Source organism: Somniosus microcephalus, unplaced genomic scaffold, assembly GCF_052327205.1.
Source record: "Somniosus microcephalus isolate GS21.2 unplaced genomic scaffold, FLI_Smic_1.0 unresolved_chr6, whole genome shotgun sequence".
Lineage (NCBI taxonomy): Eukaryota > Metazoa > Chordata > Chondrichthyes > Squaliformes > Somniosidae > Somniosus > Somniosus microcephalus.
Window position 1 is genome coordinate 41502907 of NW_028225184.1, and position 14406 is coordinate 41517312.

At 43.4% G+C, this 14406-nt stretch overlaps 1 protein-coding gene across 1 annotated transcript; it reads right to left on the reverse strand.

Moving 5' to 3' along the window:
• Nucleotides 1-221: 221 nt before the first annotated feature.
• LOC147087229 (venom metalloproteinase inhibitor DM43-like) lies at nt 222-12771 on the reverse strand. Its single transcript, XM_085978124.1, has 5 exons — nt 12488-12771; nt 8634-8977; nt 6430-6723; nt 1982-2278; nt 222-382 (listed from the first exon to the last, which is right to left on the reverse strand). Exons 1-5 carry the CDS (start codon nt 12769-12771, stop codon nt 222-224), a joined length of 1380 nt encoding a protein of 459 aa, XP_085834250.1.
• Between the last annotated feature and the right edge of the window lie 1635 nt (nt 12772-14406).

A 14406-nucleotide genomic window follows, 5' to 3' on the forward strand; every position in this document is an offset into this window, starting at 1 on the left:
TTCTATTGAAAACAATGATACTAAATATCGGATGGAGCAAATAACAGGCGGCTATTTAAAATACTCCCGTTATGTGCTTCCACCAAAGACGCATTTCTACCCAGGACCCTTTCTGCTTCGACCCTCGCTATTTCGCCTGTCAGTCTACGATTTCCAAATATTTACAGTCCGAGCTTATGGGAGAAGTGGGAGATGGTTGGAGGAGGTTGTCAGTACTGTGTTCATGGAGAGGCGGCAGTAAGCATGGTCTGCGTGTCTGTAATGAACGGGTAATGCATGTTGATTAACCCACCTTTCTTCCAGAAGCACACACCCAACAGAACAAAGATGAGAATCAGACCCACAGCAGAGCGAACACCAGCCTCCAGCGCAAAGGATTTATCTAAGTGAGGTAAAGGGACACAGCGTAACCAAGTTAAACAACAGTTTCTACAAAAAATAGATAATCTGCAGCTTAACAGAAGCCACAGATAGGCAGTGGATCCGGAGTGAATTCCAAAGCAGAAAAAATACATAAGAAATTAAAAGGTTGATATAATATCATAGAATTGCACAGAAAAGAATGAGTCCATTTGGCCCATCGTGCCTGTGAAAGAGCTATACAAATAGTATCACACCTCTGCTCATTCCCCACAGCCCTGCATTTTGTTCTCACTTTCAAGTATATATCCGATTCCCTTTGGAATGTTACTATTTAATCTGCTTCCACCTCACTTTCAGGCAGTGCATTCCAGATTACAACAACTCGCTTGTTTATTTAATAATTTTATCTCACCTCTGTGTTTTGCCAGTGATCTTTAACCTGTGCCTTGTGGTTATCGACACTACTGCCAGTAGAATCAGTTTCTCCTTATCTGCTCTATCGTAAACCCTCATAATTTTGAACCATTCTATTACATCTCCCCTTAACATTCTCTGCTCTAAGGAGAACGGCCTCAGATTCCCTTGTCTCTTCACATAAAATGGCATAGCATTTCCAACACTCGCGATACTTAATGTTAGCGGTTCCTTGGATTTTCACTGTTTCGAAAACGTGCCTCAGATGTTCAAAGTCGTTCTCTCCTCCTCTGTTTTTTATAATAAATGACCCGCATTAAATCAGCGCTGCAATATCAGCGAATCAGTAATAAAGTCGGCGGGGGTTTGGCATGCAGTTGACGTCACAATGCATTGGGAGAACATGACGCAGCACGAAGCTGATTCTCATTGTTCGATTGATTAGTTGCCTCGTTCATTCTTTGATTCTTTCATTGGATATTAACCGTGTTCTGGGACAAAGCGACTGTTCCCAGCTGGCGGCAAAAATATAACAGATTGCACGTAAATTAGTCAGTTTCATTCTGTAAGTTTCATTCTGGTCATTGGGTCAAAACTGCGCATGCGAGGAGAGAATGAGTTGAGCTAATTTTTGAGGTGCGGACCTTTGTCACAACATCCTGCTCTCTCCACAGACGCCGACTGAACTGTTGTATATTTCAAACAGCAGATTGTTTGTTTTGCTTATTGCTTACCAGGTTAAAATGACCTTTTGTTAAAGTCGGTAACGTGAATATTTTTTTTTCTCAGCTTCCCTAGGGTTAATCTTGCACTATTATAGAATCGATGAGGAACTACAGGAGAAAGCGAGTGAATCAAACTTTTAATCGGAGTTGGAGAAGTAAAACCATCCAATGGTTAGCGCTTTAGTTCTGCCATCAGTCACGCAGTAAGTAGCAAACACTTAATGGAATAAGAGTCAAAGGGTATTCGAGCACTGGCATAAAAGTGGGCAATGTCACATCGCCCACCTGTTCAGTCTTGTATGACGGGGTGTAAAGTGGGCAGCCTATGAGTCAACATCCAATAAGAATTTTAACATATTGATGTCATTTACATGCCAGTTTTAATCCTTAAACAGAACAACTGATGCAGACTAACTATGATGCAAGCACCCCTTGTGCTGGGGTCCGATAAATACAGTGACTCTGTGAATCTCACTCACCTCCTACAGTTATATGTACAGGGTCACTCAGAGCCGATGTTAGCCGCCTTCCGCTCACATCCGCTTTGTACAGGCAGGTGTAACTTCCTCCATCGGAATGACCTATATTCCTGATGGTGAAGGTGAAAGAATTACACCCTGCAGCAGCATGCTGGACATCCGAGTGATTCGTTTCTCCATGTCTGTATAAGTAAAATGTGATGCCAGGAAGCTCCCGTGGGCTTGTACAGTTAAAGGTGACTTCTCCACCCTTCACAAGAACATTGGAATCCATTGATATATTTGGTTTGGGTAGACCTGTAATTCGAAAGGAACAAGTAGTGACCATCGATTCAAAATGCAATATAGACTTATTCTTGAGAACCAAAATATGAATGAGCTGGGCTTGTGTACACAGGGGATAACTGAAACGTTTGGAGAAGACAAGACAGTCGAAAATATAGTGAGCAGTGAGGATGATATCAACACACATCAAGGGGACATGATTCTGCTATTCCCATTTACACTTCCTCTAGACCCAGCTTTTGTTTCTTTACTGGTCCCATACCATCTCCTTTTGCATTGTACAATCAGACCTACTGTAATTTAATCTTTCCTGCCTTCCAACCTAACACAGACCTTCCCATTTGATCTTTCCTCCCTTCCCCATTTCACTGCCTCTGCATTTGCTTAAAATGTTTTATAACTCTAAGTTTTCCAGTTCTGAGGAAAGATCATCGATGTGAAACGTTAACACTGTTTCTCTCTCTACAGAGGCTGCCTGGCCTGCTGAGTATTTACAGCATGTTCTGTTTTTATTTCAGGATTACATAGAGAGACTGGTGAAATTGAGAGAAACATGGCAGATGAAATCTAATGCAGATAAGTGTGAAGTGACACAATTTCGTAGAAATAATTAAGAGGGAATGTTTAAACGAAATTGTACAATTTCAAACGTGGTGCAGGATCAGAGGGACCTGGGGAGCACATGCACAAGTCTTTGAATGTGGCGGGATAGGCTGAGGTTACATTTAAAGAAAAGCTGTATCAAACAGAGGCTTAGACTACAAAGTCAAAGAAGATATGCTAAAGCTGTAGGAATCACTGGTTAGACGCCATGTAGGAATACTGTGTCCCAGAATAGGGCACTACACTTTAGGAAGGATGTCAATGCCTTACAGATGGTGTAGAGGAGATTTACCAGAATGGTTCCAGGGAAGAGGGATTTCAGTTATATTGAGAGACTGGAGAAGCTGTGATTGACTCGTCAGAGCAGAGAAGGTTGAGTAGAGATTTAATAGAGGTGATCAAAGTCATGAAGCATTTAGATAGATTAAATAAGGAGAACGTTTTTCCAGTAACAGCAAGGTAGGTAACCAGGGGACGCAGGTCTGATTGTACAAATCAAACTTCCTCTCCACCTTCTCTGCTCTAAGGAGAACTACCCCAGCTTCTCTACTCTATCCACGGAACTGAGGTTCGTCCTCCCTGGAATCGTCCTCGTAAACCTTCTCTGCCCTTCTCTAAGGCCTTCCAACCCTTCCTAGAGTGCGGTGCCCAGAATTAGACCCAATGCTCCAGTTGAGGCCGAACAAGTGTTTTATAAATGTTTATTATGACATCCTTGCTTTTGTACTTTATGCTGCTATTTAAGAAGTTCAGGATCCCGTATGCTTGTATAACTGTTTTGTCAACCTGCCCTGCCACCTTCAACAATGTGTGCACAAATACCTCCAGATTTCTCTGGATACACATACACTTTAGCGTTGTAGCTTTTAGTTTTTATTGTCTCTCCTCGTTCTTCGTACCAAATATATCATGTCACACTCTTCCACGTTGATATATTTCGTATTGTTACTGCATCTGTGGTAAATGAATGTAAAGAAAAACAGAAATGGATTTCTGCACATTCTTGTGCCATGAAAGGCTGGTAACTCAATAACGATTGTGACGTGTTTAATTGAAATGTTCGTATCGGCAATTGAGATTCGACAAAAAGGGAACTGATGGTTTCAAAAAGAAAATAAATCAGTTGGGGATCTTGTTCCAAAATCTGGGCTTATCGCTGAAATTACCATCTTTGATACCAGGAGAAGATATTTTCCTTTGAAATTCACATTTCTGCTAATTTAGTCGAGCCATAACCTGAATAAAAAGAGTGAACAACTCCCATAAACTGTGTGGATTTACATTTCACATCAGGCAGTGCAGAGTTGCTGGGCTGTAGGATGTGGGCTTCGCTGGCAAGGCTGGCATTTAGTGCCCGAACCCAGTAGCCCTTGAGAAGATGATGGTCAGTCTTCTTCTTTAACCCATTTATGCTCCCACAATGCTGTTCGGTATGGACTTCCAAGATTTTGAGCGAGCGACGATGAAGGAACGCCAAATATATTTCCAAGTCAGGATGGTGTGTGACTTGGAGGTGGAACTAGGAGATTATGCTGTTCAGATGCTACGACTGCCATCGTCCTTTTTTATGATGGAAGTCGAGGGATTTCGAGGTGCAGACGAAATCCATTGAGTGATATGAAACCTTAAATGTACTTAAGTTAAAATATTTTGCGTATCAGGATGTTTTTGTAAATCTCATTCCGCTGTTTCGGTTATCTGACTGAGAATCTGTAATCTGACAAGGCCACCCACACTGGCGGTGCCTCGTGAGGTGACCACACATTCAGTGGAGTTAAAACTTTGGCAGGAAGAAGCCATTTGACGTTAAACATTCCACTGTGGTAGTTCCAGACATTTAGTGAGTAAAATTGGAAATCAGGGTCAGATTTTGCGTGATTTTAAGAGATAGCCGGCCGCCCCCTGTCAGAATGTGTTGTCTTCACATCGCTAAATATCCAATCTCTCAGCTCCATCAAACAGCATTCCCTCAGTACTCAGTCACAGGGACAATGGTAAACTAGCACGATATTAGATTCCATTTAAGTCAATGGAGGGTATAATTGGGCGGAGAGTAAAATGGAAGATCGATCCCTATCCGCCTCTTTTCCACCTGGAGGATGTGGTTAAAGTTACCCTACAAGTGTCGCCATGGACTGTGAGCTCATGTTTTTCGTCGGGATTGAATGCACAACATTCAGACGCAATGGAGTATAAATTCGTCTTGTACAGTAGCCTAAAGCAGGCGATAGCTCAACATCAGCACGTTTTACACATCGCCGGATTTCCATTTCAATTGCCTGCAATGGAATCAGAAATCTGTCGGGTGTGAATCGGGCGGCTGTTTCGCTTTCGCCTGTTTTGCGCTAATTCCCGTGAGGAATGTCACAGTATCTCCAGTAATGCCCTTTGCGGTGAGCAGGTGCACAGCGAGTGATTGCAGGGCATGTTACATGAATCCTGTCAAGAGTTGAGGAATCAGATTAAAACCTAGCCCCACTATGTATGAAAGGAGGGAGAGAGGAAACGAGGAACTACAGGCCAGTTAGCCTGACATCAGTAATAGGGAAAAAGTTCGAATCTGTTATTGAGGAAATGGTAATAGGTCACTCAGAAAATACAAATAGCATTGACAGAGTCAACACGGATTTATGAAAATGAAATCATGTATGACAAATCTGGTGGAGTTTTTTGAAGTTGTAAATGGCAGAATTGATAAGGGGGAATCAGTGGAGGTGGTGTATTTGAATTTTCAGAAGGCATTCGATAAGGTGCCAAACATGAGGTTACTAAACAGAATTAGGGCTCATGGGATTGGGGATAATATATTTGCATGTATTGAGGATTGGTTAACGGACAGAAAACAGAGAGTTGCAATAAAAGATTCATTTTCGGGTTGGCAGGCTGTAACAAGTGGGGTTATGTAAGGATCTTTGCTTGGGCCTCAGCTTTTCACAATCTACATCAATGGTTTGGATTAGGGGACCAATTGTAATATATTCAAGTTTGCTGATGATACAGAGCTGGTGCAACTTAAGGTGTGAGGAGAATGCAAGAAGGCTTCCAGGTGATATAGACAGGCAAAGTGAGTGGGCAGGGACAGGGCAAATGGAACAGAATGTGGAGAAGTGTGAGTCTAGATCCAAGGTCCACAGTCTCAGGTTAAGGTTTCGGCCATTTAGGAATGAGATGAGGAGAAATTTTTACACTGACTGGATGATAAATCTTTGGAATTCAGTACCCCATAGGGCTGTGAAGGCTCAGTCGTTGAGTATATTCAAGACAGAGGTAGATAGATTTTTGAATATTAAGGGAATCAAGGGATATGTGGATAGTGCAGGACAGTGGAGATGCTGTAGAAGATTGCGATTGATCCTACTGAATGGCAGAGCAAGCTTGAAGGGCCAAATGGCCTTTCCTGCTCCTGTGCCTTATATCCTTATGTTCTTCAAACCAATTCTGTTTTATTCCTCTCTCCAAATATTAAACCATTAATTCAGTTACAGTGATAGAAGCATGATTTTATAAACATACCAAGAGTGCTGGAAAAATACTAAAATCCTCTGCTCCCTGACACTCACCTGCTACAGTGACCATCACAGACTCACTGCGCTGAGTTTCTAACCACCTTCCATTGACGAAGGTCCTATATTTGCACTGGTACCGCCCTCCTTGGTCAGTACTGTTAACCGGGATTGTTAAAATGTTGTCCTTTCTGACCATTTGATCAGATTGCAGGTATTGATTATCTTTGTATAAGTAGAACGATTTGCCTCGATAATCTCCGGCCACATTGCAGGTAATGGTGATCGCCTCTCCTACTACATACACCCCACTCGGTTGATCAAGTGATATCATTGGTGTAGTTAGCGGATCTGTGGTAAAATAAATATAAAGTGCAATTAGAAATGGATCTGCGGATTTCCACGTGCAGTGCAAGGTTGGGAACTCATTGATAATTGTGCGGTGTTGAAGCACAGTTTCCCATCGGATACAGAGATTCCGCAATAGGGGAGTTCGGGAATTGATTATAAAAAAAGATTGACTTGCATTTCTCTAGCGCCATGCATAACCATTGGACGTCCCAAAGCAGTTTACAGCCAATTTAGTAATCTTGAAGTGTATTCGCTGTTGTTATGTGGGAAATCAAATGGTGGTGCCAAAGAACCAAAATCCGCTCAAGTTCTCGGTCCAAAGTCCGGTTTCAGGCCAGAGATTTTACTCGGGGATGCGAGCGGAACAAGGAAATGGTTGCTTTGAAATGCCCAGTGCTGTTACTTTAGCAAGGTGAAGATGAGATCAGAGAGAGTGAAAGTCTTCATTATTCCCATAGCAGCGACTGGTACCACTGCAAGTATGATACCCCCGCCAACAGAAGGCAGTGAGCAACCAATCTAAGCGAGGCTTTGAGTGTCACACTTTTGAAATAATTTAGCCGTTTTTGCGAGCACACAATTATTTTTATATATACCATTGTGGTTGTCGCTGGCATGTCCAGCAACTACTGTCAATCCCTAGTTTCCCCTCCAGAAGGTGTGGGTGGCCTTCTAATTGAACCTTAGTGAGGCCAGTGTGGTCAAAGTGCACAACAATGTAATGAATTGTAAGGGTTGGACGTACCAACGATGAAGGAACAGCAATATATGTCCAAGTCAGGATGGTGTGTGACTTGGAGGGGAACTTTGAGGCGGTGATGTTCCCATGTACCTGCTGCCCTTGTCCTTCTAGGAGGAATAGAACGCTGGTTTGGGAGGAGCAGCCGCAGAAGCCTTGGTGACTTGCTGCAGTGCATATTGTAGATGGGAAACACTGCAGCGACTTTGCGCCGGTGGTGGACAGAGTGAATGTTTAATGTGCTGCATGATTTGCCAATCAAGTGAGCTGCGTTGTCTTGGATTGTGTCACGCTTCCTGATTTGCAGCTGCTCTCACCCAGAGATGTGGAGAGTATTCAATCACACTCTGGAGTTGTGCAAGGAGATGGTGGAAAGGCTTTGTGGAGTCAGGAGGTGAGACACTCGCCGCAGAATTCCCTGCCTCAGACCTGCTCTAGTAGCCACTGTGTTTATTTGAAGGTGAATTTGGAGTGGATGTTGTTCCCATGCACCTGCTGCCCTTGTCCTTCTGGCTGGTGGAGGTCCCGTGTAAGTGAAATGCTGACGAAATGCAATGAAGAGAGAGATATGGAAACCCACAAAGTAATTCGATTAAAATATCACACATAATAGGATCATTTTGAAAGTCTTGGCACGCAGATTCTGTTCTCGGACAGAGAAACCTGTAATCTGTTATGGCCAGCCCATCTGGAAAGCTTCTTGAGCTGACACTACACTCAGTGGAGTTAAATCCCACACGCTATGCTTTCATTGTGGCAATAAAATTTAAAGTTTAAACATGAAGTGGGACATTTTTTTGGAGGCGGATCCTTGAACATAGTGTTTATGATTCGATTTTATACACATAATTAAATGGAAAGCTTTATCAGGCAGGGCTGAAAACGGGCGGCCGAATCGCTAGCGCCCGTTTTGAGCTACCGCCCGTGACGAATTTCATCGCCTTATCTCCAGTAATGCCCTTTGTCGGTAATGGATTCACATCAATTGAACACAGGTCCAGAATTACATGAATCCTTTCGAGAATTGATCAATAGATTCAAAACCCATTCGGTTTCTTCCTCTATCCTAATATTAAAACATTCATGTTGTTCCAATGATTAAAGCATGATTTTATAAAAATTCCAAGAGCTTGATAAAATCATACAAAATCCATTGATCCCTGTCACTCACCTGCTACAGTGACCGTCACAGACTCGCTACGATGAGATTCTAACCGTCTTCCCTTGACAGAGGTTTTATAGTGGCACTGGTACCGCCCTCCCTGGCCTTTACTGGTAACTGGGATTTTTCCAATGTTGTCCTTTCTGATATATTGATAGGATTTCAGATATTGATTATCTTTGTAAAAGTAGAACAATTTATCTCGATAATCTTCAGTCAAGGTGCAGGAAATGGTGACCGTCTCTCCTACTACATACACCCCACTCGGTTGATCAAGAGTTATCACTGGTGTTGTTAGCGGAGCTGTGGTGAAATAAACAGAAAGTACAATTAGAAATGCATCTGGGGATTTTCATTTAAAGCGCAAGGTTGGGATCTCAATGATGATATATATCCAAGTCAGGCTGATTTGTGACTTGGAGGTGAACTTGGAGGTGGTGGTGTTCCCATGCGCCTCCTGCACTTATCCTTCTAGGTGGGAGAGGTTGCAGGTTTGGGAGGTGCTGCCGAAGAAGTCTTGGTGACTTGCTGCAGTGCAACTTGTAGATGGTAAACACTGCAGCCACTTTGTGCCGGTGGTGGATAGAGTGACTGTTTAAAGTGCTGCATAATTTGCCAATCAAGTGACCTGCTTTGTCTTGGATTGTGTCACGCTTCCTCAGTTGCAGCTGCTCTCATCCAGAGATGTGGAGAGTATTCAATCCCACTCTTGACTTGTGCAAAGAGATGGTGGAAAGGCTTTGTGGAGTCAGGGGGTGAGACACTCGCCACAGAATTCCCTGCCTCCGACCAGCTCTAGTAGTCACAGTGTTTATGTGGAGGTGAATTTGGAGCGGATGTTGTTCCCATGAGTCTGCTGCCCTTCTCGTTCTGGCTGGTGAAGGTCCCGTGGAATTGAAATACTATCGAAATGCAATGCAGGGAGAGAGATGGAAACCCACGAGATAATTAGATTAAAATATCGTGCATATCAAGATCTTATTGAAAATCTCAGCACGCAGATTCTCCTGTAAGCTTGCAGAGCTTCTTGAGATGACAGTACACTCAGTGGGGTTAAATCCCTGGCGCCGTGCTGTCATTGTGGCACAAATCGTTGATTGTTCGAATCTCTAGTGATAAACATTTTCTTAGGCGGATCCTTGAATCAGGCGGCCGCAATTTGATTTTGTACACATAATTAAATGGAAAACATAATCAGGCGGGTCATAAAATGAGCGGCAAATCGCTATCGCCCATGTAATGCTATCGCAGGCCATATGTTTCATTCCCCTATATTGTCATTATGTGAGAGACAAGCAGTGATATCCGATTGTATTACAGTGAACAAATTGCTTCTTACCCATTACCGTTACCTCCACGGTATCACTTCGGTCTGAGGTTATCTGCCGCTCTGACATTGTTCCCTTATACACACAGGAGTAATCTTCTGACCCAGTCCCCATGCTGTCCGTGATGTCAAAGATGATCGCGGATTCCCATGAATTGGCTTTGACCATTTTGATTGGATTATTTTGCCCTCCTCTGTACAAATAGAACATGCTCCCTGAATATGGAGATCGGGCTCTACAGGTAACTCTGACCATCTCCCCTCTCACAAATATTTGATCCAGAAGGTTAAGTGATATTAATGGTTTGTGAGGATGAGCTGTGAGGATAACAAGAAATCAATATCCCGCCGGGCGTGAACGGTTCTGCAATCCGCTTTTCACCCCAGACTATTATACTCTCCTTGAAGTCAAATGAAAGTAATTTCCGAAAGGTTGTGACCCAATCAGCCGACCCGATTTTACGTTGTACTGAAGTAAATTAATGGTAAAATCGGGCGGAGTGTAAATCGTGAAACCGGCCCGAAACAAGCTCTTTCCCGCTTGGTGGATTTGCTCACAATTGCCCACCATGAGCTGTAAGCTGTGAGCTGGATATAGCCAGGACAATGTAAATGACCACCGGCCAGTTTTCTGCTGAGCGAGTAGGTTTAATATCACACACAATGGAATCGGATAGCGTAAAAACGTGCAGCCGATTCACTTTCGTCTTTTTTGCTCCTCCACCCGAGACAAATTTCAGGTGCAATATCTCAGTATTGCTGTTAATAACAGTAGATGCACAGCGGTGTATTCAGGGCCATTGTTACACGGATCCTGTCAAGCTTTGAGCAATGAGATCAAAGGCCATTCGCTTTTATTCCTTTCTCCTAACGTTAAACATTTCATTTTGGTATTGTGAATAACACATGGATTTTTGAAAATACCAAGCATGTTGCATAGACATATTAATAAACTCTGCCCCCTGTTACTCACCTACTATTGTCAGCGTAATAGCCTCACTCAGCGGGGAAAATAATTGCCTTCCATTGAAGGAGATTCCATATTGGCAATGGTACCGCCCTCTTTGGTTACGCTGTGTAATCAGGAATGTTGCAATGTTGCCCTTTGTTACGATTGGGCTAGAGGACAGCATTGGGCCATCTCTGTCAAAGTAGAAGGCTTTATTGCGATAATCTCCGGTCACAGTGCAGGTAATGGTGACCCTCTCTCCTACTACATACACCCCACTCGGTTGTTCAAGAGACATCACTGGCTTTGTTAGCGGATCTGAGGTAAAATTGACGGAAAGCACAATTAGAAATAGATCTGCGGTTGTTCATGTCATTTGTTCACTCAAAAGTGATTGTGCTACGTTGGAGGGAATTCCTTTCATTGGGGACTGAGATTCCACAAAAGTGGAGTTCGGGACCTGATTAAAAGCAAGAGAAAACTTGCATTTATATAGCACCTTTCAGGAACTCAGCAACTCCTAAATCGCTTCACAGACAATGTAATACTTTGGAGCTCAAGTCACAGCTGAAATGTAGGAAATCAAATGGCAGAGTCAAAGAAAATAAATCAGCTTCGATTCTCTTTCCAAAGTCAGATATTAGGCCAGAAAATTTACTCTGGAATACAGGCGGAACAAGGAAAATGCTTAATTGGGCATCGCTATTTCTGCTAATTTAGCGAAGATGAACATGTGGTAAGATTACTGAACCTCCACGTTAACTCTGCGGATTCGCATTTCAAATAATGGAGTTATTTCGGTGGTCCCAAAATATTTTTGAATCATTCCAGATGAGGCCGCTGATGGTAAGGCCGTCATTTGTTCCCTATATCAAGTTGGCCTTGAGAAGATGGGGGTGGGTATTCTTCTTGATCCGACGCAATCTGTGTGGGGAAGGTGCTCACACAGTGCTCCCGCAGGGAGTTCCACGGTTTAATTCAATGAAAAATGAAGGAATTACAATATATTTCCAAGTCAGGATGGTCTGAGAGTGGGAGGGGTGCCTGGTGGTGATGGTGTTCCAATACACCTGAAGCTCTTGTCTTCTGGTTGGTGGAGGTCGCTGGTTTGGGATTGTGTAATTGTCCTCCGGAGGTCTATTACTGTCCTCCTCATTGCTCACTATATTTCCGAGTTTCCTCTCGTCTGCCAACTTTGAGACTTATGATCTGTATAACCAAGTCCAGGTAATTATTATGCATCAAAAATGTATTCCCTCTTGAATGTTGCTATTGAATATGTCTCCAGCACCCTTCCAGGCTTGGCATTCCAGATCACAACATCTCGCCGTGTAACACAGTGCTCTTTAGTTCCTCTCTGGATCTTTTGCCAATGATCATAAATCTGTGCCTTTCGTTCAGTTTCTATTTTATTTACTCTGTCGATAACCCTTATAATTTTGAACATCTCTATTGAGCCGCCCCTTATTCTTTTCAGCTTTAAGGTACAAAACCATCTCATCTAGTCTCTCCAGATAAATAAAAAACTTACCAGTTGTGATATTGCAAAAACGCTGCCCGTCTCACTCACCTGTTACTGTTACTCACACCGAGGCACTAAGTGAGGACCAGGTCCATTGCTCGTTGACAAGGTATCCATACTTGCACTGGTAATCTCCTTGCTGATATCTGCTGGTTGACGCAATGTAAGACACTCTGCTGGTAGTGGGAAATGGAAGTTTGCCCCCATCTTTATAAAAGGTATAATCGCTACCCGGGGAATTTATGTCGCCATTGCAGGTAATTGTGATGTTCTCTCCGGGTAAATACACGCCAGATTCTTCATTCAGCGTAATTTCAGGTTTCAGCTGAAGTTCTACGGTAAAAATCATGCTAAACATTTATAAAGCATTGACTTGCTGGCAGCTGGAGTATAGTGTAGTGTTCTGGGCACCAAACTTTAAGAACGATGTCAAGGACTTGTATCGGGTAAAGTGAAGCTTTACCAGGATGATCCGGGGGTGAGGGACTTCAGTTACGTGGAGAGATTGCAGAATCTGCGATTGTGCAGAGAAGGTTAAGGGAGAACCTTATTGGTGTATTCTAAATTAAGAGGGGTAAGTTTGAGCAAATAGGGAGAATCTGTATCCTCTGGAAACTGGGTCCATAAATAGAGCTCAGTGACTTAAAATAATTGAGAAAGGAACAAGAAGGGACCGGCGGAGAATTTCTTCACTCAGATGATTTTAAGATTGGTAAAGCAATAAGTGAAAAGGTGCTGGATACAGATTCCACCGGAACACTCATGATTCAATTGGACATGTATTGAAGGGCGCTAATGTCCAGCTTTAATTTAAAACCTGGGGTGTGGGACACAATTGTACAGCTCTTTCACACAGCTTTCACAGACATGATGGGTGCAGTGGACTACTTCTGTTCCTGAGAGACGGTATCATGCTATGAATTTATGCTCCACCGAAATAGAAAGGGATTGATGTTGGTGACCTGCTTTTGTGATGGCGTTGTTCGCCGACAGAATGCGCTAATGCACGTTTCAGGGCATCTAAAGTTGCAAGCAAATGGTGGGATAACCCATCAAAGCGAGTGGAGAAACATCTTAGAATTCTCTGTCTTTGTGATGTGCGAAGTTCAGCGCAGTAAGTGTTTATCACTCTCTCGTCTCTGAGTCAGATGATTGTGGGTTCGAGCCCCATTCCAAACACTGGAGCTCATAATCTGGGCCGACACGCCCACTGCAGTACTGAGGGAGTGATGCACTGTGGAGATACCAAACCTTGGATGAAACTTTAAACCGAGGTCCTTACCTTCCTCACAGGTGAATGGTAAATATTCCCTGGCACTTTCTGAAGAGCAGGGACGTACTTGTGCTCTCTTGTGTCAAGGGAGCAGGAGGTGGTGTTCGTGCTCAGAACGAGTTCAGATAGGGCATATGGGGAGAAGGGAGATAATAGGAAATAAAATGCAATTCAAGTTCAGGGCAGGTTGAGCGGGATAAGGGGATGGTTTCTTTTGCAGGTCAAGGGAAGGAGTTGAAGGATCAGAGGCAGCTGAGTGGATGACCTTAGGAATAGAGGAGTGTACTGAGATGAAAAGTTCTAGGGGAGGTGATGGTGGGTTTGGGTATTAGAGGAGGGAGAGGTTTAGGAACACAGCCGAGCTCCGAACACACGGGGTGGGGAGAGAAACTGACATGGGAACTGAAAACACTGAGGACAAGGAGTCGCTCAATGAACAGGTCCTGGGATGAAAGGGAGAAAGCATATCTTAATAAGAGACTCGGATGGGACTGGAGTTTTTAAGGCAACTATGTCTTGTGGAGAGACCAGGAGCGTGGATCATGTTGAGGGGGTGAATGTAAGTGTAGGTAACAGATGAGCTAGAGTAGAGTCTGCGTTGAGAGTTGGTGATTAGGGCCACAGTGCTACCAAACGTGCTAGAATGCGGAAGCACGTCGGGGGGCTTCAGCGAGGTTCATGATGTTGCCATTGTGAGTCAAGTCTCAGGCA